We start from the raw sequence: 23,301 nt of genomic DNA, 5'->3' as shown, positions 1-23,301 counted from the left end.
CAGGGCACTAGCACTATCCGTGCTGGCAGGATTAGACAGTACAGTGGTAAAAATAACCAGGCCCCCTCCATTTCACGCCATCCACCATTACTACCACTTGGGGAGCTGCAGTGGGGGTGAACTGCAGGGCGCACGCTTTACCAGTGTCTATACATTCTGGGCTGGTTTTTCATACATTAAGGGTATGTCTATACTGCACACTAACACCGGGGTCTGACTCCGGTTCGAGTCCAAGCTCCCCTTCTGTCCACACACAATTCAGTCTACCTCGGATCAGCAAGAACTCAGGACCCGGGTCCGTGAACCCTACCAGGGCAGTGGGTCAGAGCCCAATTCCTGCTGAGACTTGGGTCCAAGCCTGTCATTTTGCAATGTGGACGCAGCTCAAGCTGCAGATCAGAGTCAGACAGTCTGAGTAGTGCAGCATGGATGCACTAGCACTGCCTGGGGACCCGGGGCCAGCAGTTGTAAGCCCAGGTTTACAATGCAGTGTGGACACAAGTGTGGGTGTGGAGGCACCAATTCCACAAGCCCGACTCCCACACACCCAGGCTTAGCATGCAGTGTAGACATGCCCTCAGAGACAAGTTCTATTCGCAGGTAGACGCGGGGCTTCCAATGACTTCCAGAGGGACCAGCACATCCAAGGGGAGAATTTGGCCTTTTTTGGCATTTTGTTAGAATTTCTGGATGAGAGTTTCACAAGCACTCAGCATTTGCTTAACTCCGATCCCATTTCAATCAATGAGAAAACTCCCATTGACTTTCATCAGAGAAGAGTAAGGCAAGTGCTGCATTCCTTGAAAATCCCACCATGTGCGAGAGAGAAAGAAAGAAAATAAAGCAAACCATTCAACCGGCTGACCATTCCTTGTTATTCAGAGTTAGTTTGCTGGCACAGAAATGCCAGGAACATAAGAAGAGACCATTTAAAAAAGAAAAATAAGTGACACATGAAATATTTGCTAACATCTCTGAAGTCTAACCTGCCCTTCCCCAGATCAGTCAGGTTGTAGGCTCACGCTTTTCACAAGTGACCAAGAGACAAAACTCAACTTTAAGAAGTGCTTACGAAACCCTGTTTTGTTTTGCTTTTTAAATGGCCTTTTTGACCACTGCAAAGTTCTTACTGCCCAAGGGCAGAAATTGGCAAGCAGCCTCCACAGATCAGCAATTTTTGTTTTTAAACTGGATGGCATAAAAACAAGGAGTTTTTGTTTCTCTTTGGACATACCCTGCACAACCCCCCATGGATACTGCCTGGCCTTGCTCATCTTATTGCCAATCTTCACTTCTTCAGTGCTGCCAACAACAGCAAATGGAAGATGGACCTACAAAAGCAAAGAGACAAAGAGATTAGAGATTTCCTGTGTTGCTTTGCCAGGGAGTGTTTTCGAAGAAAGCTCTATTTACTATAGCAGCTGTGATTTTTTATTTCAAGTTACTAAAATGTCTTTGCAATCCAGCTGGTGTCTTTGGATGATCAATGGAGGCTCTAGATCAGAGGCATGCTCTGACTTCAGATAGGAAAAATCTAAAGCAAATGAGCCACCTCCCACAAAAGAGTCCTAGTAAACCACAGCACTTGCATTTCGTTACAACATGGACTTTAAAATATAAAGGTCAGTGCGCTTCACTGCAGCTTAATACCCAACATGTTCATTTTCATAACAAATTTAACCCCTTTATTGTTTGAGATGGGACAGAGATGAAAACCTGCAAATAGGAGAGTCATGAATTTTCTTTTCTCTGTGTGTCTATCGGAGGAAACATACAAATGTTAAACCCGGTACGGGTGTCCTTTGCACAAGGCAATCAAAATGGAAACGGATTTGAATGTTAAAAAAAAAAAATCAAATGCCACACAGTAAAAACAACTGTGCTTCTCAAAAGAAGGGGCCAAGTTAAAAAATTAAATGTTTGCTGAAGCCTTTTAATTCAGCCATTTGCAGTAGCTAGAAGTAACGGTTAGATCTTCCGGGCAAAGGGCTAGGCTGTGACTGCAGACACAGCCCTAAGCAAGAGGTGGTGTGTAAACTGCACCCTCCCTGGAGGCAGCCTTCTTCACAACTCGTCCCTGGCTTCCTACCGGGGTAGGTGTGTGTTAATTTGCAGCAGCAGCAGCACACTTGGGACCCGCTACGGCCGGTTGTGCTAGCCAGTAAGGAGAGAGCCAGAGATCATGCCTGAGTATGAGTGGGGAGAAGGTAGGGAGAGGAGATGGAGCGAGGCTCCGCCCATTTCCCACCACCCAGCTGCTCTGGGAGAAGGGAGGAGAGAGACCAGGACGAAGGCAGCTGATCAAAGCCCTGAAAGGGGATTTCAGACAGTCCCGGCAGCTGGAAGAGATGCACAAAACCCCTGCCAAGAGGAAGCTGGGCCTGCACGCCAGCCTCGGGAGAGCTTGGCCAGGTGGTATTTTCATAGCCTGTCCTTTGAAAGGGCTGGTATGGACCAAGGGGCGAGTCCAGAGACCAGTGCCTGGGCAGCCAAGCCAAGAACGGGGCAGATGGATGGAAGGAGAAATTCTCCCTGCCTGGCCATGGAGCAGCTGCAGCTCCCTCGCTAAAACAAACTCCCACTGGCCTTTCTGCTCAGCCCCAAAGGGGTGCAAAGCAGGATGTGCTTCTCCTCCCCAGGCACCTGCCTCTCCCCTCCCTTCCTTGCTGCCATGCGGGCCGATTGCAGGGCTGGGCTCTGCACTGTGCCAGGCATGCACCCACTGGGATTTTGCGCCCCCTTCCCTCTTGGAGTTCTGCTGCCCCAGGGACACGGGCTGGATTTCACTCTGCTCACCCACTCCTGCTTTCCTGGAACATCCCAACTCTCAGGCTACATCCACACTGCAGCCACGAGAGTGCCTCCCAGCACGGAGGGACAGACATACACTAACTCAACAGCAGCGTGGGCAGCAGCTCAGGCTAGCCACCCGAGTACGTACCCAGGGCTGCGGGCTCATACATACTTGGCCAGCTAGCCCAAGTCGCTGCCCGTGCTGCCTCTGAGCTCCAGCAAAGCTAGTGCATGTCGGTCTACCCTGTGCTGGGATGCTTGCTCCCAGCTGCAGAGCAGTCACTTCACTGTGCAACTCCATGACCAGAGCTCCGGCACGGAGCCACAGAGGACAACCTGCAGTTTACTGCTGGCACCACAGACAGCAAGGACAGCCTTCTGGTTAAGGCACTGCCCAGACTCACCTTGTGGCTCTGGGAAGGCAGCTAGACACAACAGGGCCCTTTAATGTTTGTGAGGCGCTGTTAATACAGCAGTGGGCACCAGAGATATTCCCAAGAAACAAACTTCAATATATTGTTTTAAATATAACAAAATCGAAATAGTTTTCTTGCACTAAGTGTGGCTAGAAACAGACTCTCAGCCAAGCACAGCGAACGTGATTCTAGGCCGCCCGAGTTGTAACCATGAGCTAAGTTGATAGAATGGCAAAAATGGCCCATTGCCTCAAGACAATGGTTCTAATTGCCAAAAAACAGAACAAATAAAATCTGTGTTCCAGGATACCAAGCAGCTAGTCAGCCCTGGGCTTCACCTGGGGAAGAGCAGTGGCAGAGTGTTGAACCTTTGCTCTCACCAAAGAATAACTGGGTTCAAAAAAGAACTAGATAAATTCATGGAGGATAGGTCCATCCATGGCTATTAGCCAGGATAGGCAGGGATGCAACCCCCTGGCTCTGGGCGTCCCTACCCTTGGACAGCCAGATCACTACGTGTATGTACAGCTCCTAGCACGATGGGGCCCTGATCTTGGCTGGGGGTCTTTATGTGCTACTGTAAAACAGTTAGAGGCAAAGGGCTTAGATTCCTCCTCTGCTTTTGCAAACAAGCCTCCCAGGGTGCACTTCATCTCTCCCTGCATAACCCTTGCGTAAAGGCCTGGCTACGCTAGCTTTATTTCCCTAAATCTCTCTTATCGCTACCACTGGTGCAGTTCGTGCTAGCACAGGTCAGTTGCCAGCAGTCCCCACCACTTTAACCACCGCACCACCCAGAACTGCTCCACACGGGACCAGAGCACCAGCTGCCTGATTCTAGTCCTCCTCCAGAAACTGAATCAAAGGAAGGTGAAGTGGATCACCCAGCAACAAGCCACGAGTGGGAATAGGAGGCCTCACTCCAAGTCCTCTCCCCTGATCACTACATCACTCTGCCCCCCGGGGATATGAATATTTAGTAAGGGGAAAGGCACATGGGAAAGGACATGATCAGCAGAGAAGAAATATTTTTTCAAGATTTTTAAAATAAATATCAGTGCCCAATCCCACCCTGTTTCATTAAGTCCTGCAAACCAGAGTGGAGAGGGGCTTCCATCAAGCTATTTATTGGCTCATATTTGAGTTTCAATGGGAAAAGCAAAAGAATGCAGCATTCCTCCTCCCTGGGGGTGGGGGATGGATGGGTTCAGAAAAAACAACAACAAACAACAAAAAAAAAAACCCACAATACTTACACTCATTGTAGCATTTATCTCAGCCACTGTCTCTTCATCTGTTGGGAACTGATAGATCTGGACACCATTGCTGACCAGCTCGCTCATGATTTTACTCTTGAATTTATGCAACTCGTTTTTTGCAATCGTATCAGCTTTGGCTATTATAGGGATAATGTTAACCTGCAAGGCAAAGAGAGCGCTGGCATTTTACTTTGCCAATGGCCTCATAAAGGACACCTCCCTCAATATATTCAACCAGAAGAGGACAAAGAACATGGCACATAAAAGCAGTGATGCAATACAAACTTTCTACTAGAACAGGAATTGCCGGTCCATCCAATTCTTTTGATATTTTTGAGGATGTGGTGAAGCAAGAAACATTGGCTGAGACAGGATTGCGCCAGTTGCATTTCATGTGTAGAGAAGAGCTCCATTCAAAGTCAAATGCAATTTGGCAACACTTATTTCCTCTTCTGTAGCATTTGTTTAATTTTTTAAATAGGGCGGAGAGAAAATGTTGTCACACAGACTATCCAAACAGTTCCAAAGGAAATTACCATCTAGGCACTCATTCTCTTCAGACCTGTAGCAGACTTAACTACTCTAGGGCTCACCTTCAGAAAACAGCCTAGAGATTGATCCTTGAGCACCTCTACATCCTAGTGTTAAAAGGAAATGTTCAGATCAGATGACCAAGGTATAGGGGTTGGACAGAGATGAATTGTCCCTTTATTGCACTGGCCTGAAATGAGCAACCTTGTCCCTGTCCCCCATTAAAGAAGTTTGCATCCCCTATATACTGCCTAGGGGAGTGGCACCAAATCTGGCAAGCTTCAAGTACATACAGGGACAAACTGGACACAGAGCCAGATCCTCAGATGGAGCTAAACTGACTTACATTGGCTGAGGACCACGGGGCGATAGGAATCAGGGGGCTTCATGCAGGCCACACTCTGCTGTGACAAATGAAGATCATCTGTGTATCCTTTCTTGGTCTAGATTGCTGGCTGTTGTAACTTGCTTACAGTCCCCCAAGGGTCTGGCCGATCCAGCTCACCACAGCCATAGGTTAATGTAGCTCTTGCTACACAGTGCCTTTTAAACCAACTCTGAAAAGACCGTACTGCGAGGTGTGATCTATGGCTGATTAGTAGCCTTCCTTCAGTCGTTCTGCCCTGTGGCAATATAAAATGCTGCTACAGTAAGGAAGACGTTAATATTGACCTATGTGGAGACATTTTAACTACAGTGCTTTAAAATCCTCTTCAATTACATAAACTAATTCCTTTCTGAGGATGGCCCTGTAACAGCAACTAATCCCTGTCCAGGGAAAAGTTAAGACTAGTGCCAATTACAGGCAAATTCTCAGCAAATCCTTGCAACTACAGAACAAGCAGACTCCAAGCTTTACCCACATCATCAGGCAACCTGTTACAAATTCTTCAAGGCTCTCGGGCACCAGAGTCACTCCACAGACGTGGAACATTCTACGCATATGAAATGAAGAGCTCCAGCTACCTGCTTTACTGTCCTGCACGAATTTCAAACCAGAATGCAAGCAGTTGACCATGTCACAGGGCTGGTGGGCAGAGGGCACTTAAGTATTTAGGAATACCAGCTTCCTTTCAAGTGGGCTTGGGTTTTCATCTAAAAGATGCTCTTGAACATGAAACATTTGAACATGAGCTTCTCTTTACCCATCTGTGGGCTAAATCAGCGTCCCCCCCACCGCTAGATCCACTGGCTGCATCATCAGTAAGGATTGTTTAGCCTGCAGTGCAGAATTGCTGATCAACTATATCAAATAGTGTTTGGCTTTGAGGGGGGCATTTGCAGCAAAGCACAGGGGAGTTTTGACCCCCAAATGCCAAAAATGTGGCTCTATCAGTATGAAAGGAGGGCCGTCCTTGAGAGCAGACACTACACCTTCATTTGCAGCAGCCTGTTTCAGGATTGCTGCTCCTTTGCGGCTGGTGTGGAATAAAGTGGGTGATGTTATCATTCTAACTGGACATGATGGACCAGTTTGGATGAAAAAGAACCCAGATTTTTGCCCAATTTTTTTGCACCATTTTATGGTGAGAGCCTTTAGAAATTCATTAGTGCTAACCTGCTCTTGCTGTCTAGAGATCTGACAAGCTCTTTTAAGCCTTCTCTGCACTCTTATCCATTCAGAGCTGCTAGAGAGAATGGGTATTTTCCACACCCAGTTTGTTAGATCCTTGGCAAGGTCGCCAAATTAAGGGGCAGCAGGAGAGCATTACAGGGGCATGACATGGGTAGTGCGTACCTTACTGTCGAGCTTCTTCATGGTGACCAGGTCTAGAGACTTCAGCGAGTGTCCTGTTGGTGCGATGAAATATAGGCAGGCGTGAATCCTTGTGTCATGGTAATTAAACAGGGAACGCTTGATCTTCAGCTCCTCCTGCAGATAGGCTTCAAACTGAGTGTCGATATATTCGACTATGGGCTTATAGCTGAAAATTTGGAAGGAACAGTTCTTCTCAGATTAGGGCATTCACTATTGGTAAGTTACAGTCTAACTGGCCGACACACATGAAATCTCCTTGCTTTTTTGGGGGAGGGGGGAGGAAAGAGTCTCATTTTAAGACACTGCCGTCAACCACCCTCATGGTCACCACGAGATTTTCTACTGGAGCCAAGCCCCATCCCCGCCCACACGCCTTTCTGAATGACCATGCGTTTTACCTTAGACCACAAGAAAACGCAGCATACAAGAGCTCAGCTATGGTGGATGGAAGAGATCCTGGGCTTTGAAATCACTGAGGCCACAACACCCATCTACCCCAGAGAAGAACACACACGACAGCACAAACCCTTTGCTTGTCTGCATCATCAAGAGAGACCAGATACGTGTGATGCAAAAAAAATACCGGCTATTCCAAACTCCAGCTGTTCCAAACTCCAGGCTGGTATTTTAGAGGGAAGAGAGACTTACCTGCGATAACCGCTTCTCGGGAGTTTAGATCTCAGAGCAAAGCTAATAGTAGTTTTTTGTTGTTGACAGCTTTACTGGAGATGCCGTCACGGTGCAATGCGATCTGATTCGTTAACTGACTGCGCTTTCAGAGAAGGGTATCCTAGTCCCAGCTTTGTAGTTAGTGCTGTTGAAACCGCTTGTTGCTGAGGGCTAGCCACCACCCACCTAAAGCTGAACTCGATAGGTTAGGGACTGATCCTTTGAGGTTCTGAGCACCCCTAGCTCCCAATAAAGACGACAAGAGTTGGCAACCCACAGCATATTGCAGGATCAGGCCCTTGAATAGCCGGCATTCGTTGGATTCCTCCTCCCCCAAACAGTGCATGCTAAGAGAGAGCAATTGTCCAAATTCTTATCCGCTGGTTACAAAACTTTAAATGGAGTCAATTAATCTTTCCTGCAGCTAATGTGCACTCGCTCAGTCAGTTGGACACAGTGGAGTAAATCCTTAGCTGCTGTAAATCAGCGACTTCAACAGAATGAGGCCAATTTACATCAGCTGAAGTTCTGGGCCTCATCTGCCAGACCGCAGCAAAAATAATGGCTCCGCCTACTTTCACACCCTCCCCCTTCCCTGGTTGGCTCCTTCCCGGACTTTAAAAGCTATGGCCCATTAGCAGGTCCCCGATTTGAACACACTTACATTCACAGGAAATATTGCTTCAAAATCCCTGCTTTATAGTCACATTTTAGAGCTCCTTCGAGACTGAAATTAGAGTCAGCCATTTAGAAGACACTGCCCAGATGAAAAGGAGCAGACCCGTGTACCTTGTTAATGTTCTGCTGTTTAACCTGCCTTGGGACCAGAGAGCAATGCAAGGAGTGGGTGTTTGTTCTGTTAAGTGGAGTTACATTCAAATTCTGCTGCTTTCCTGCCATCTCATCTCCCTGCAGTCTCTGGCCCAAGAAAACACACTCCAAGAAGCGACGGGAGCACAAAGCCAAGAGATGTTCCTGACATTGCAGGTCTCATAGCATACCTGCATATCACCTCATGGTGATAACAGCTGAGGGGATGAAGGTGAGCCCATTAGGGGTCACAGGCAGAGGAACTGAAAACATTCCCTGCGCAGATAGCCAGAAATGCATCTTGTATCCGAATCCAGAGCAGGGAACCACATCCGGCTCCAGATTGCAGGGCAGCTGTTTGAAGGCTGTATGCAGCAGTGCATGATGGGATGTGCGATACACCACATTCCTCCCTGGTTTACCTCTTGGAGTGGAGATTGGTGCAGAATATGGCCCAGGTGATCTAACAACCACCTGCGCAGGGCGCACTGTGATCAGCACTGTTAACCACGTGGCTACAAAACAGCTGTCAAACATCTCACTAGGAATGCTCAGAACCCAGTCCTCCCTCCAGTCTCCATCCCTGGGTAACACTGTCTGAGTGTTGCTCCCCTGAGGATCTAAGGAGGCCTCAGACAATAGCGTATTGTAAAATTGGTTGTGACTGTCTGCTTGGGGCCTGTCGTGGTCCGAAATTAGAGAAGACGCTGTACAAAAGGGTCACCAGAATGGTCCGGAAGGCCCTAATCTGGTAGCCCCCGTTGCTGTAGTCACGGGCGACACGTCTCGGCTTGTGCTGCGGCAGAGTTAGAACAATGGCTTTCCTATGCCCGTCACACCGTGGCTGCCTCTCTAAAGGAGCTCTGGAGAGTGAAGTCTGAGGGACTCCAGTAACAATACTGCCTGCTCTTGCTGTCTGTTCAATGAATCCAATGCAAAGTGACCCAGCAATAACAAGCTGCCGTGTTCCCATGCTGAACACCTGCTCCTTCTCTGATTCGCCTTCCTTCTAGCCTGAGAGCATATGGCATCGCTCAAAGCACAGAGCTGCCTACAGTCAACACACACTTCACTCTTCATTTCTCCTTTGCAGGAAGGCACACGGGGCGTTAGTTAAAAGCTGCTGCAGAGCAGGAGGAGGGAAGCTTGGATAGTACACAACACACACACAGCATTTTGGTGCAATCGCAGCCAACAGGGATGCTTTTAAAACCGGCAATGGCTTTCCAACACCAAAAATAACCAACCAATGCCATGAATCTCGAAAAGTTTTCCATCAAGGGATAGAAATATTAAGACGAGCCCAACAATCTTAAAATACCGACTGGGATTAGGAGATCCCAGGGGAAGGCAGACGTGTTTTTAAGTGTAAGAATGTCTATTCGGACAGCGCAGTTGGGCATCCTGGAAATACTGAACAATAGTCTACCTAGTATGCTGGAACATACATGCAGAACGTTTACTTCTAGTCTGAAACGGGAAAATCTGCATCCAAACTAAAACCCATCCACATCCCAACATCGCCTTAAGAACCATGTGATCGGTAAGTTCTCTCTTGCTGAGGTCTGGAGGAACGAACACCGAGCCAGGAATGCCTAAATTCTAGTCCCAGCTTTGTCACTGACTTGAACGACCTTTTGACAAGTCACTTCACTCACCATATCAGGTTCCCATCCATCAAAGAGCGATAGTATCTACCTGCTTTACACGGCTGTGGCGTGGATTCCCTACTTGATGACTAAACAGTGCTTTCGCCATGCAAAGCATTATCTAATTAAGTAATATTATTTAATACAAATTAAAATTATATACAATTAGATCAAATTCATTTACACTAAACTGCACAATTTAATACGCTCATCTGTGAAACCAACAGTTTTCAGAAGCAACTGGACTTTTGTGGCACAATAAATCTCCACAATCCAGTGCATTATTATTCTGCATTATTATTCCTATTACAGCAGTGACTAGAGGCTCCTCCAATCAGAATCAGGGCTTCATTATACTTGGCACTACACATGCACATAAGAAGATACAGTCTCCGCCCTGAAGAGCTTACATTCTAAACAGACAAGACTGATGAAGGATGGGAGGAGATAGAGGCTTAGGGTGTGTCTACACAGCAACTAGACACCCAGGGCTGGTCTGTGCCAGCCGACTCGCGCTCACGGGGCTGTTTCATTGCTCCCAGAGCCCAGGCTCCAGCTGAGCACGGAAGTCTACAAAGCAATTAAACAGCCCCGCAGCCTGAGCCCGAGTCGGCTGATGGGCTAGCTGCGGGTTTTTCTTTGATGTGTAGACATACCCATAGAGAGCTGAAGGGACTCACGCAAGGTCACACAGCAGGTCAGGGAATAGAACTCAGGTCTCCTGAGTCCCAGTCCAGCATTCTATCTGCTGGACTACGCCGTTTCCTTAAATCAGTGTGCCACTAAACCCAACTACAGCACCAGGTTTGACGCTGCAGTCCTCAAGGGCACTGGATACTAAATACCATTCCTGTAGTAGTACCTTCGAGCCCTTCCGGCCTGAGGATGGATCAGTGCGAGCCCCCCTTCTTATGTAAAAGCAACTTACCTGTCATCTTTATTAATCTGATCTCCAAATCCAACTGTGTCAACAATGGTCAGCTTCAGACGGACGTTGCTCTCCTGGAGTTCATAGCTTCTTGCTTTCAACCTCACACCGGGCTCATTGTGGGTGGCTGGGTCACTTTCAAACTTTGTGTTAAACAGAGTGTCCATTAAGGTTGACTTGCCAATGCCAGTTTCACCTGAGCAGACAGAGAATGTGTTAGAGCTAGAGATCACTCCGCTCCCCTACCATTCTGTCCAAAACTCTCTTTAGAGCAGAGAGAGACAGACAGACACAGGACAGACAGAGTTACTTCTGTAGCACCAAAAACACAGCGGATGGTTCTCAGACAGCGAGATAAGTTCTTCAGGCCTAGATGTCTTATAAGATGGCTGCCATCTTGGTCAGCCATCGGGGATTGAACTGGGGACTTTCAGAGTTAAAAGCATGGGCTGTGACAGCTTGAGCTTTTGCTGGGGTTGTAACAGACTCATTTCCCCTGCAGATTAGGCAGTGAGGAGGATCTGTAAGATACACTCATCATTGGAATACCTACATCTTCTGATCAAAGGAAGCTTGGCCCAAGCCAGCGCCCCAATCCACTATGCAATGGCCACCAGTTTGGCAGACACCAGGTACCTCTAGACTAGAGCTACACGTATGAATTTCTACCACTTGAGCCAGGCTCTGTGGCCGAGACCTGTAACCAACTCCCATTCTGCATGGATTGGGCCCAGAGGGGAGCACCACACACACACTCTCACACTTACAACTGGGTTACGTTTACAGTTATAGACGATGTACAGACAAAGGATGGGATACCACAAATACTTAGGTAACCAGCCAACAGCATGGAGCACAATGACGTTTCATCATTTTTGGGAGGGGCAAAGGATTAATATACTTTCCTGACAACAATTTTGTTAACACCCCTCTTCGGGGGGTGGAGAGGGTGAAGTAGGCTTTATAGGCCTGCTGGACTAGGTATACTTAGAGAAGAGATTGGAAGTGTGGTGGGCTGGGTAGGATGCTGAAATGTGCAGCATCGGTCAACGGACCAGGTGAGTTTTCTAGGTGGGGCAAAGCAAGGGTCGCCTTCCGCTGAAGGAGCAGGAATCAGCCATTGCTGGAAGCGGGTTATTAGACTTGTTAGACCCAAGATGTAAATATGGCAAATCCTACATTCCTAAGTACGCTTTTCCTTTGTGTTTTCTTCTGCCATTGCTGATTATTTTTACACTAGACTGATTGGCTATGTAATATCCTCTCTACTGACTCATGAAGAAGTTAATTCTTTCTCCAGACACTCCTCACACACTGTTTATATGACATGTGCGTCCCATGGAGGGAGGTGTATATCGCTGGTCTAAGTCCTGTTGTGGCAATCAAATCAAAGCAGGCAAACCCCCGCATCCACGTAGATCCCCACGGAAATCAGTAATTATATGTTGTTTGAAGTCAATGTGGCTCTGCGTAGGTTCAGAGTCTGGATGTAGATCTAACTCCAGGATTGAGGCCTTCATGAGGAAGCCAACATACAGATATATAGAAAAGCAAATTATTTCTTAAAGGTAACTTAAAAAGCAAATGATTATAATATTAAAAATCGGGCTTGTGCAGTTTTAGATAATTTATGGTTAGGCCTGGCAGAATTCAATTTTTTTTTATTTATAATTTTGATGGATAAGATAGATGTTTATTTAAGCATCATTTTCATTTTTCATCTATTTTAATTTTCACAGTTCCGCAAAGTTACGGAAGGGGGGCAGACAACAATTATTTAACGACAGCAGACGTTAAGATAAAAAAAAAAAAAGTTTTTCAACCATTAAACACACAAATTGCCTACACTGCATGTCAAAATATACAAATTAAATAACCTTACATCAAACAAGTTCTGAAGCAGCATTTTTCTTACAATGAAAGTGTGTGTGTGTGTGTGTGTGTGTGTGTGTGTGTTTCACCAATCAAAATCTAATTCTTCCAAGCCTGATGTTCACAGAAGGACAAGAAGGTTAGGTTTTTTGTTCATGAAACTGTTTTTCTACGTGCTTTTTAAACTTAAAGGGGACTAGAATAGCAAAACGTGGTCTTCTCTAGTTTTGCTGGAGGGCTTCAAAGCCTGCTCATTCTGAGCACTAACGCACTGGTAAAGAATCAACACTCCCTTCCATTAAAGAATTCCTTTAATCAAAATGTTAGTCATGGAAGTTAACGGTAAGTAGGTATTAACAAAACTAAACTAAAAACAAACCACGGAAACCAGGAATTTAAAAAAAAGACTAACTACCAATCTCTTCTCTCAAATGCTCAACTTTCACTCTTATGACCTCATCATTGCACTGGTTATCACAGAGCATTCCAGGGCAGACTAGACCTGAATTTCTAATGTAAAAATACAAGCAGGAAAGGGAGAAAAATTGTTAAAACCAAGACCATTCATTTTTAATATATTAAAGAAGCAAAAAGGGAATGTGTGGGCCCAATTTGTTTTCAGGTCACCACTAAGATACCTTGATGGAAGGCAGTACAGAGGAATGGTGTCTTCACAAAAACAACAGTGGTAATGTGAGACCTCCTTGTAAGAGACACCAGCAGCAAAGAGTAACACGTCTGTGATGGCTGTTTCCATTTAATAACCAAAGATGATCAGCCTATTTTTAAGTTAAGGACCTGTTTATTTGTCATGGTCCACTCCTTTCACATTCAGTGATACAGTGTCCCCTTTAAATAAAAGAAGATCCTGGTCTCTATTTGGCATGGACTATGGAAAGAAAGATTGGGTTCCATGAGAACAGGGTGTGTTGAACCGACACTCAAAGTGTGTCACAGGGGGTACGTCCAGACTACAATCACGGACTGTGACTGCAGCTACGGCCGACATACCTGAACCAGATTTCATCTGGCTAGCTTGGGTACTGGAGCAGTGACGCCACAACAGTGTGGGCTAACCCCACGCGCAATTACCCAGTGACCCAGACTGGTTTGTACAGCCTGCACTGAAGCATGCCATAGCTTCACAGCACTGGGAGCCGAGCGAGCTAGATTAAAGATAGCTTGGGGTTTGCTGGCTCCGGTGGCAATCGCACCCAGCCATTGCAGGCTAGACATACCCAGGGTCTCTGGCCATTCAGCGCTAGCACCGGACAGCCCGCATTCCAGGAGCCTGCCCAACACTAATACTTGAGAGCCCACTCTCAAAGCAGCTGATCCTCGCCTCCTCGCTATACTCTAAGGAAGGGTCCCAACTTGCAGAGCTGCTCCTGGTAGGAATCACACCACCCCGCTGAACCCAGACTTGTACACCTTGGGTTTCATTCCAGCCCTCAGAAGGCTGTTTTGGGCATGCTCAGCTTTCTAGCGGAACCATTTGCTCCTAGCCATAATCCTTCCACCAAGGGAGCCTAAGATCTCTATACCTATTCATTATTATTCCAATGAGGAAACAATACCACAACTCCTGCTTTTCTTGCATTGACTCACAGGCCATATGAGTAAATCTTGGTGCTTGCAAAGATATACAGGCGGGGAATGAAACATTGGTTTCGGGCTTAAAACTTGCAATATTTAAACGAGGACCCGTGTCCAAAAGCCCACTCCTGGCTTGAGGGATCAATGATCATTTTACGGGGCCAGTAACCATCGAGACTAGACATGCTGGGACTTACAGATTTTCAAGGCGGTCCTATCCTGGAAAGTTGCAAGATATACAGGGAGCCTTAAAATCATGTCATTCTCATAGCCATCTGGCTTTCCCTTTTGCTTCTCTTCCTGCCTGGTTTTAGCTGCCAGTCTCTCAAACCGTTAAGTCTGGAAAGCAATACTTCCTCCAAACCAAGAGCAGCTTGGAATCCCAGCTTGCAAAGCTCAAAGCAATAAGGCTTTTAAGAATATGTATCTATATCATAGCCACAAACCAGCTCAATGTGGTCCCCCTGAGGAATGCACAGTGCATGGAATTACTATTATTAAACAGTTCTATTGTAAATCACTAGAGCGGTGTTTGATGGCGAGCTGCTAAAGCAAACATAGCCATCATTGCATACTGTTCTCTGTGGCTCAAGACATGTTACATTTAGAAGCATTACGTCACCATGCAGGAGCCAATTGTGTGCTTTCCCTCAAAGAGATGCCAATTTTTTTTCTCCTTCCTTTGGACAATAGCAGCAACGTGTGTGTGAAATTTCTATTTGGAGAATAACAAAAGTTGACCGGCACATTTTGAAAAAGAAAAAAGTGGAGCAAATTGCTACGTTAATGAAGACAAATTGAGTCATGCTAGGCTAGGAATGTTTACCGCACAAGGAAAAAAAGCAACCAATTTATGCCATTTTGATCATCCAAGTGCTTGCTAATCGGGAAGCTCCCTGCTGAATTTTAAACAGCTTCATGCTGCTAAGGGACTCATGCAATGGTCGGTTGCTCTGGTCATATTTCTCCATGGTCATTCTCCTGTCTAGCTCCTGAACCCCTATTGCTGCGAGTGCAGTCTAGTCTAGCTAGCCAGATGTGGATTCAGATAGCTGAAACTGCACTGTGGACAATATTCTAAACAGGACATGAAAACCCCAGTCAAAGCATTTTAAAAAAAATAAACCTGAAGTCCTTAATCAGAAAACATTTTGCTTCAACACATGAGCAATGGAAATCGATAGTTTATGGAACATTCTGCCAAGCTAAGTGTTTTGTTTGCGCACAGAAGTGCATTCAATGTTTGAGCAACTTTAGATGATATTTTGAAGACAACCAAGATGTTAAAACTATTTTGACACATGGTTGATTAAAATCAAGTCTTTCCACTTAGTGATTAAAATCAATCCTCCCTGGTTCCCTTTTATAATGCTCACCCTATTGGTTTATGTCTTATCCACATTACTGAATGGAAGGGTTTTCTGTTTTTATTTACTCTCTCTCTCACACACACACACACACTCAGACACCCCCCCCCTTTGTTTAAATTAATAATTTTCTTGTCACATGATGCCTTGATGTGAAAAACCATTTGCTCAGCAGTGCAGCATCACTTACCAACACAAAGAATGTTGAAGCAGAACCCTTGAGAGGTTGATTTGTTGACCAGCTGATCTGGAAGACTGTCAAAGCCCACATGACCGGAGAGGGACAGGTTTCGAAGCTCGTCATTCTGAAAATCCCAAACGGAAATATTTGAAACCAAGATGCAGAGCACCAACGTACGCAGGTGAAAGTTATAGGAATACCAGCCACTCTCACCTATTAATCAAGGTGGTTGAGGGCAGGAGTGAAGGGAGAGAGTGGATTCTCAATTTCCTTCCCAATCCTCAGATGTCTTCCTTGTATGTGATCTACCCAACCCTACTGTGGGGTTAGCTATCTACAATGCCCCCAAACCAAGTAGGCAGTTCTGTGCCAGTGACTGGCAGATCAGCAAGCATTAGCAAATTGCAGAAGATGAAACTGAAGTCCTGTGCCCCAAGTTTCCAACATTCCTGTAGCCATAGGAGAAAAAAGTTAGGAGGTGACATACACAGTCAGACAACTAGGTACTGCAGGATTTAATTCAGAGTAGTACATCACCGGCCACCGACAGTACCAGGAGGCATGAGCCAGAATGACATCTTTCTCCCACTATGAGAAAGGGATCAAGTGACCTTCTCCGTTGGATCATTTGAACGGGAACCCTAAACTCCCTGAACATTAAATCTCACCAAATGAGGGTCAATCCATCCTCATCATCATATCCCACACCAGAACATAGCCACTCTATGAACTTCATACCCTCATATGCCTGTACTTTGACGCATCAACCTTTTACCCCCAATTGGGGATATTGCAGATTATTTATTCCTTATGCCACCTGATCTTAAACCAAAACTTTGCACCCTCGATAATCTGTACGTTATTCCCTGATAACCAGAAACTTCTATGCTCAAACTCTGTTCACTTTTTTTTTTTTTTTTTAACATCTTAATAAAATTTTTAAATATGTTGTGACCACACACAACCAAGCTGCAATCTTAGCTGTGATCAGATGAGCCCCCATTACAATGCACCTGGCGAGACAGATTCTCTGCCTTGCTTTGTTACCATTGGGCAGCTCCAGTGATGCAGAGGAGATGGAAGCTGGTTACCTCTTTCCTGTTGAGGATTTCCCGTCTTGTTCAGAACCACTATAGGCAGCTTCTCCACCACTGCCCCTGCAACCCTTCAATGGGGGGGTGTTGGGCTAAGAAGGGGTTGTGGCTGGATCGTGCTGAAGTCTGGCTACCCCGAACTGGCCCCTTGGGATTTTGACTTCAATGTCATTAGTCCTGATTTAAATAAGTGGAGAACCCAGCTGGCTATTCCGTTGCATTTGTCATGGAAAAAGGAACTTCCCAGAATTCTACTAATCTGCACAGCAACGTTGCAGAAATGGGACACTTTGTGCTTCAGCGCGGACTGTTGTTTTACGACAGCAGCAGGACATCGTTCGCATTGTTCAGATAATGCCACTAAAGCCAGCTAAATCCCTGCTGGCTTCGGATATGTCGTTCTGACAAGGCCGATGCGCACGTTACTCTCTGGATGGTTGGTTTACACACAACATTGGCGTAAGGTGAGAAAGCAGGGCCGTCATCCCTCGGCTTTTTCACATGACGCACAATTTCCCGTACAGAGCACATCTCATGTTCCATAGCCCCGAAGGAAAAGTACAGTCACCCAAATCAGACTTATTCAAGTCTTCATTCAGGGTCACTTTAAGCACCTGGGAAGGTTTAACCAGTAGTTCCCGCCCCATCCATTTGCCTCTGCTGGCTTGGTCGGGTACCCTGAACTGAAAGACACCAACAGATATTTTCATGGGGTTTCTTGTACCAGCAGAGACCTGGCAGGATGAAGAGTTGGAGCAAGTCTAATGTTATATTTAGGGTTTTCCACAACAGCTGTGCAGTAACTTACATTTTAGTCTAGAAGAAGCAGCCACCCTAGTTAGCTCTTCTGCCAAAACACATCGACACAAATGCCTTGAAAACAGATTACAGAACCCCGTGAGACAGAAAAAGGTGTCATTCCCTGCAGCTCGTGTTGGGTGCTCCCGACTTTGGACCTTTAAATGTTTTCCAAAGCCAGACATTTGCATAGGAGCTACTCAATGTGTGTTCTAGGATTGCAACTGAATTCTAATCCTGTACAGCCAGGGCCTGATCCAAAGCCCTCTGAACTCAATGGGAGTCTTTCCCTGGACTCCAACTGGATTTGGATCCAGTCCTTAGAGAAACTGGTGTTTAATCTAGTTCCTAGGGATCATCCTTGTTTGCTGCTCTGTGTTCTATTCTCCCATTTGCCAGTGATTTGCTGTGCAACAAGGGGCAAGTCACTGACCTTTCCTATGCCCATTTCCCACCCAGAAACAAACAGCCCTATTGCTCAGGGGCTGAGAGACCAGGGTCTCGTCTACACTTCCAAGGGTTTGCTGGCTTTAAGCCACCTTCCCCCTCCCACTCCCAACTCAAATACCAGAATGCAGCTGTCAATCACACTTCACGCTAGTACCTCAGCTGCAGAGAATCATTAAATGCCTTCTCCTCACCACACCCCTGTGCTCTGAACATCTCCCATTAGGGGGTGCACTCCGGGGGTAACTACTGGCAGGAATGTCCCTATCAGAGAAAGAGCAGGGAACACCAGAGTCAGGGCATGGACACAGGAGATCCTGGCCTCATGGAGATCCCAAGATCTGGAGGTGTCCTCAAGTGCTAGATCTGGATGCTGACCCCCTGCCTTCTTCCGTGAGGTGCCAAGGCGCACTGCCAACCTGAAAGAAGAATCCCTAAGACATTCAACTAACTGAAGCTCACAGGAATCTCCTGCTGATACTTATGCAGGTATAATTCAAACGAGGGGGACTGGGACCCTGAGAGTTTACCTGAAGACGAATGGGGTGAATAACATGCTGTGGATGCTAGACGTTTTTAAAATGTCCGTTGAATTAAGTATTGAATGAAGCAGTGGAAGCTAAGACCTGACCCAACAAGAAAGGTGGGTGTTAAGTACTCCTCAAGAACAGGCCCTTAGCTCTTTCAGCGGAGTATTTTAGGAAAATGACTGTTTGTTTGCAAATGAGTTATTCAGCAGCCCCAGGAGATAAGAGTCTCATAACAGAGTCACGCTGCACAACTGGTTTATTCTACTGCAAATTGTGTGGGTGTGCTGGAAATGGCAATTATCTACCAAAAAAGCCACCAGAGTTGGACACCACAGTCATCCAAACATTTGTCATAACTCATGCTGCGTATTAGCCCGAGGGAAGCCCAAGGTGGAGCCAGCCTGGAACACACTAGAACCTTCAGGTCGCACTGCGGGGCTGGGCCAAGAACCCAGAGCCACCGTCTCCCTGCCACAGCAAGGAGAGGACAAAGCCAATCAGCGGCCACTCTTGGCTGCTGGTGCTCTCCGCAGTGCCAGCCAATTCTACTCACTAGCATGCAGGGCCGGTGCAACCATTTAGGCAAACTAGGAGCCGCCTAGTGGTTGGGGGCGCCTAAAAGCCCGCTCAGGCCAGGAGATGGCGTGGAGGTGAGCTGAGGCGGGGGGGGGGGGGGGGGGGGGCCCCCCCCGGGACGGGGGGGGGGGGGCGCGCACAGGGGAACTGCTCCCCGTCCCAGATCACCTCCATTCTGCCTCCTCCGCTGAGCACACAGCCCCCACTCTAATTCTCCTCCAAATCGGCGCCGCAAGCCTGGGAGGGGAGGAGAATTAGAGCGGCACCCGTGTGCTCAGCAGAGGAGACGGAGCCGAGGTGAGTTGGGGGGTCTCCCCAGGTGGGGTTAGCTGCCGCGGGGGGGGGCCTCCCCTTGTGGGGGGCTGGGTTAGCTGCCGCAGGGGAGGGAGGGGTTAGCTGGGTGTGGAGGGGGGCGCAAGGTGGCAGTTCGCCTAGGGCACGAAACTTCCTTGCACCAGCCCTGCTAGCATGGGAGTCCTACTTTAAAAACGTCTGTCTTTCTGTGTGTTAGACAGAACCAGATGCCAATGGGGCCCATGGGTGCTACAGAGTGTGAACACCCCCGGACAAACGGGCTCACACCGCATGGAAACGCGACCGATTCTGCTGTGCACCGGGAAGCCTACAGGGGGCTGGTCTGCGCTAGGAGACATTAGCCGCCATTTGTATTTGGGGAAAGCCAATGACGACAGCAATTAGCCTTGCGGGGCAGAGAAAAGAGAAAGGGAGGAGTACATATTGGCACGATGTCTAATGCCGACGCCTATGCATTAAGCTTAAACACAGAAGCTGGATCTATTTTCCTCTCTACATTGGGCCAGCTTGTTCCTGTGTGCTTTAACTGGGACAGGACAGAGGTGAAGGGGGAAGGCGCATGGACCAGAGAGCAAGGTGAGGGTACAATCTGGACCAATGCCATTCATGATCGTGCTCCCAGTGAAGGAGCTTGGGAGGGTGGAATGGAGAGGGGAAGAGTCTTGAAATGATTTTGTGGTCCTTTTTCAGGCACTTTAGCCAGATCCTCAGCTAGGTAAATCAGCACAATGGAGCTACAACAACTTACACCAGCTGAGAATCTGGCTCTGAACGTTGAACCCCAGGTGGTCCATTGTGTTTGCATATAGCTCCCCTTATCAGTATCCAGAAGTCCCAATCACTGACCCTTAGGAATCCCAGGAACACAGGCAGGCAGTTTTGGATTATTAGTCCAGACCGGTATCAACAGAGAAGGGAAGGATTACTACAGCGTGAAGACAAAAACTCCACCCTAAAGCCAGGCCAGGGAAGAGCCACTTCCTGCACAATGATCCAGACCAGCAGCATGAGATCTGCCATGGGGCCAAAAACCACTTCTGGAATTACCCTCCCCACTTTTGCTGCTATTTAGAAACCAAACCAAGCTGCATTAACTGGAGCGAATACATGAAACTACACAACTGTGCTTTAGTCGCTGGCCCTCGCCTCCACTCTGGAGAAGGGGGTGGGGTGGACAAAAACTGCTGAAAAACTCCTCTAGCGCAAAATAGTTTGTGGCCTCAGATTTTATCAGCCTGGAAAGAAAGCTGCTGCAGTGGAGCAGTAAGTGTGACTATTTCAGCACATAATTATAAGACTGGGAGGATGATTCAGCCATTCAGTGGGGTGTAGCACAAATATTTTAAACACAAAGATGCCAACTCAGATGGCCTCACTTATCTTGTAATTAGCCGCCGTGATGTATGTCGCATTGGAGTCAGTGGACTAGATTCTGCTCTCAGGTACACTTACATAAAACCTGTTCAATGGACATAGGAAAGACTCCTGCCTTCGGGAGGGAAACCTACTGTGATAGGTTTTTTCCAACTAAAAAGAAATCCTGGCATTCTGATCCCCGTTATCCTGGTGTAAACACGGGTTTTCTCTGTTGAAGTTCATGGAGTCAGTCAAGTTTAATGCTGGCGCAACTCAGATCAAAATCTGGATCATTCTTTTTTCTTAGGTAAAGAGAGTCTTTCAAAGGGCGAAAGGACATCACTGAACCACTGCAGTGCAGGGGTTTGTTCCTAGATGGAAAGGCCCCTCTCTCCTGGTGCAGGATTCTCCCCTACATCATATGCACCAATACTTCATCCAAGCCAAGCCACTCAAGGAATGTGTCTTCCCATTATTTCCATGAGGTGATTTAGAGATCTCAGCACAAGGAAAAACTTCTTGAGTTTCAGCCTAAATCTTCCCTTTCATCATCACCGCCACGGCAAATCCCAAAGCGACCTGGCCTCCTTGCAAATCATGCACCACCCAGATCCATCCCCGGCAAGATGCTGAAGGTGGTCTGGCTGCACATTCAGTTTTTTCCTTGCTCAGCATCATTCCTAGTATTACTTCCCCACCCTGAGTCAAAACACCACCTCTAACATCACTAATGCTGATGACTCGGAGGAATATAACAACCTGGAATTAAGGGATGATCCTATTAATACACAGCCATTTGCCAAAGTTATTCTTATGGCATGAGGTTAAGGGAATGACATCTACCTGGCTCCTTCCCCGAGTGTATCATTAGGCCTGTTAGGCCAAATCCTCAGCTGACGTAAATCAGTGGAGCTCCTCTCATTTCAATAATTACACCAGTTTACAAAAGCTGAAGTTCTCACCTCTAACATCTAGAAAATCTCATGTGTTGCAGGCTTTTCAAGACATCTGAAGAGCAGGTAAAGGGGAATTTTCATTTTTAGACTAGTCCTTCCTGTAGGTGTGGGACAGAGTCACTGCTTAATCATTCTGTTGTTCGCCATCTTGGGTTGTTTTTGTGTAAGCTTCCCCCCACCCCCCAATATGGGGTGTACATTTGTATGATGCGATTTGTAGGCCATTACAATTATTTTGTCTGATCCATTAACAGCTGTAGAGCAGAGTGAGAGAGACAGAATATTGAGACAAAATTCAAAATGCTTAATATTATTGGAAAGGTGGAATGTGATGTAGCTACAATGGATGAACAGCTAGAAACTTTGATGAGCAATGATCTTCCTGGCTTCAATACTGTAACTTTCAGTGTTTCTTTTGGCAGGGTGAAGGAGGACAAAGTGTGGCAGAGAGGCACAAACCTTCAGAGGCTGTAAGACCTTCCATCTAACCAGGGCAGAAAGCCTGGCTCCATTCTATATAGCACTTAAACCAAAAACAAAAACAGAACAAAAAGTTGAGTTTGTGATGACCAGGAGAACAGCGTGGTGACTTGCCTAGTGGGTGCAAAGGTTGAGGACCTCTTGAGACTTATGTGCAGTGTTGGAGAGAAGCCGGTGGTCGTGGTACAAGTAGGTAACAGTGACATAGGACAAGGAAGGAGAGAGGTCCTGGAGGCCAAATGTAGGCTGCTAAGTCCAGGACCTCCATGGTAGCATTCTTTGAAATGCTGCCAGTTACACACACAGGGCCAGAAAGACAGGCAGAACTGCAGGGTATCAATGAGTGATGACTGCATGGAAACTATTTAAAAAACACCATAATAGAGGCTCAGATTAAATGTATAGCCCAAATTGTAAAAAAAAGTGAGAAAAAAATTGCCATGACTAACCAGCAGAGCAAAAGAGGTGGTCAGAGGCAAAAAGGCATCCTTTAAAAATTGGAAGACAATAGAAAGGAGCATAAACTCTGGCAGTCAAGTATAATTAGGCAGGTCAAAAAGAATTTGAAGGGCAACTAGCCAAAGATGAAAAAAAATGTTTGCTGTTAATGTTTGTAAGTACATCAGAAGCAGGAAGCCTGCCAAATGATCGGGGGTGGGGGCAGCACTGGATGATGATCGAGGTACTAAAGGAGAACTCAGAGAAGATCAGGCTATTGCAGAGAAGCACAAAGAATTCTTTGCATCGGTCTTCACTGCAGAGGATGTGAGGAGGATTCCCACACCTGAGCCATTATTTTTAGATGACAAATCTGAGGAATTGTCTCAGATTGAGGTGTCAATAGAGGAAGTTTGGGAATAAATTGATAAATTTCACAGTAATAAGTCACCAGGACCAGATGGTATTCACCCAAGAGTTC

General features: G+C 46.7%; 1 protein-coding gene across 5 annotated transcripts in view; it reads right to left on the bottom strand.

Annotated features, from left to right (window-relative positions):
- SEPTIN11 (septin 11) overlaps nucleotides 1-23,301 on the bottom strand; it is a 72,744-nt gene that overhangs the window by 18,210 nt on the left and 31,233 nt on the right. For all 5 annotated transcript variants that reach the window (XR_004645989.1, XM_034772752.1, XM_034772751.1 and 2 more), the window contains exons 2-6: nucleotides 15,840-15,954; nucleotides 10,815-11,010; nucleotides 6,738-6,924; nucleotides 4,466-4,627; nucleotides 1,235-1,331 (exon numbers count right to left, since the gene is read on the bottom strand). Coding sequence is in view for 4 of the 5 variants with exons in the window: in XM_034772752.1 (XP_034628643.1) it covers nucleotides 1,235-1,331; nucleotides 4,466-4,627; nucleotides 6,738-6,924; nucleotides 10,815-11,010; nucleotides 15,840-15,954 (757 nt within the window). In the remaining variant the exon portion in view is untranslated. The remainder of the gene's footprint in view (nucleotides 1-1,234; nucleotides 1,332-4,465; nucleotides 4,628-6,737; nucleotides 6,925-10,814; nucleotides 11,011-15,839; nucleotides 15,955-23,301) is intronic.

The sequence above is a fragment of the Trachemys scripta genome, chromosome 5 (genome assembly GCF_013100865.1).
Source record: "Trachemys scripta elegans isolate TJP31775 chromosome 5, CAS_Tse_1.0, whole genome shotgun sequence".
Taxonomy (NCBI): Eukaryota; Metazoa; Chordata; order Testudines; family Emydidae; genus Trachemys; species Trachemys scripta.
Note: the sequence above shows the minus strand (reverse complement) of the source record. Positions and strands in the feature narration are given on the sequence as shown.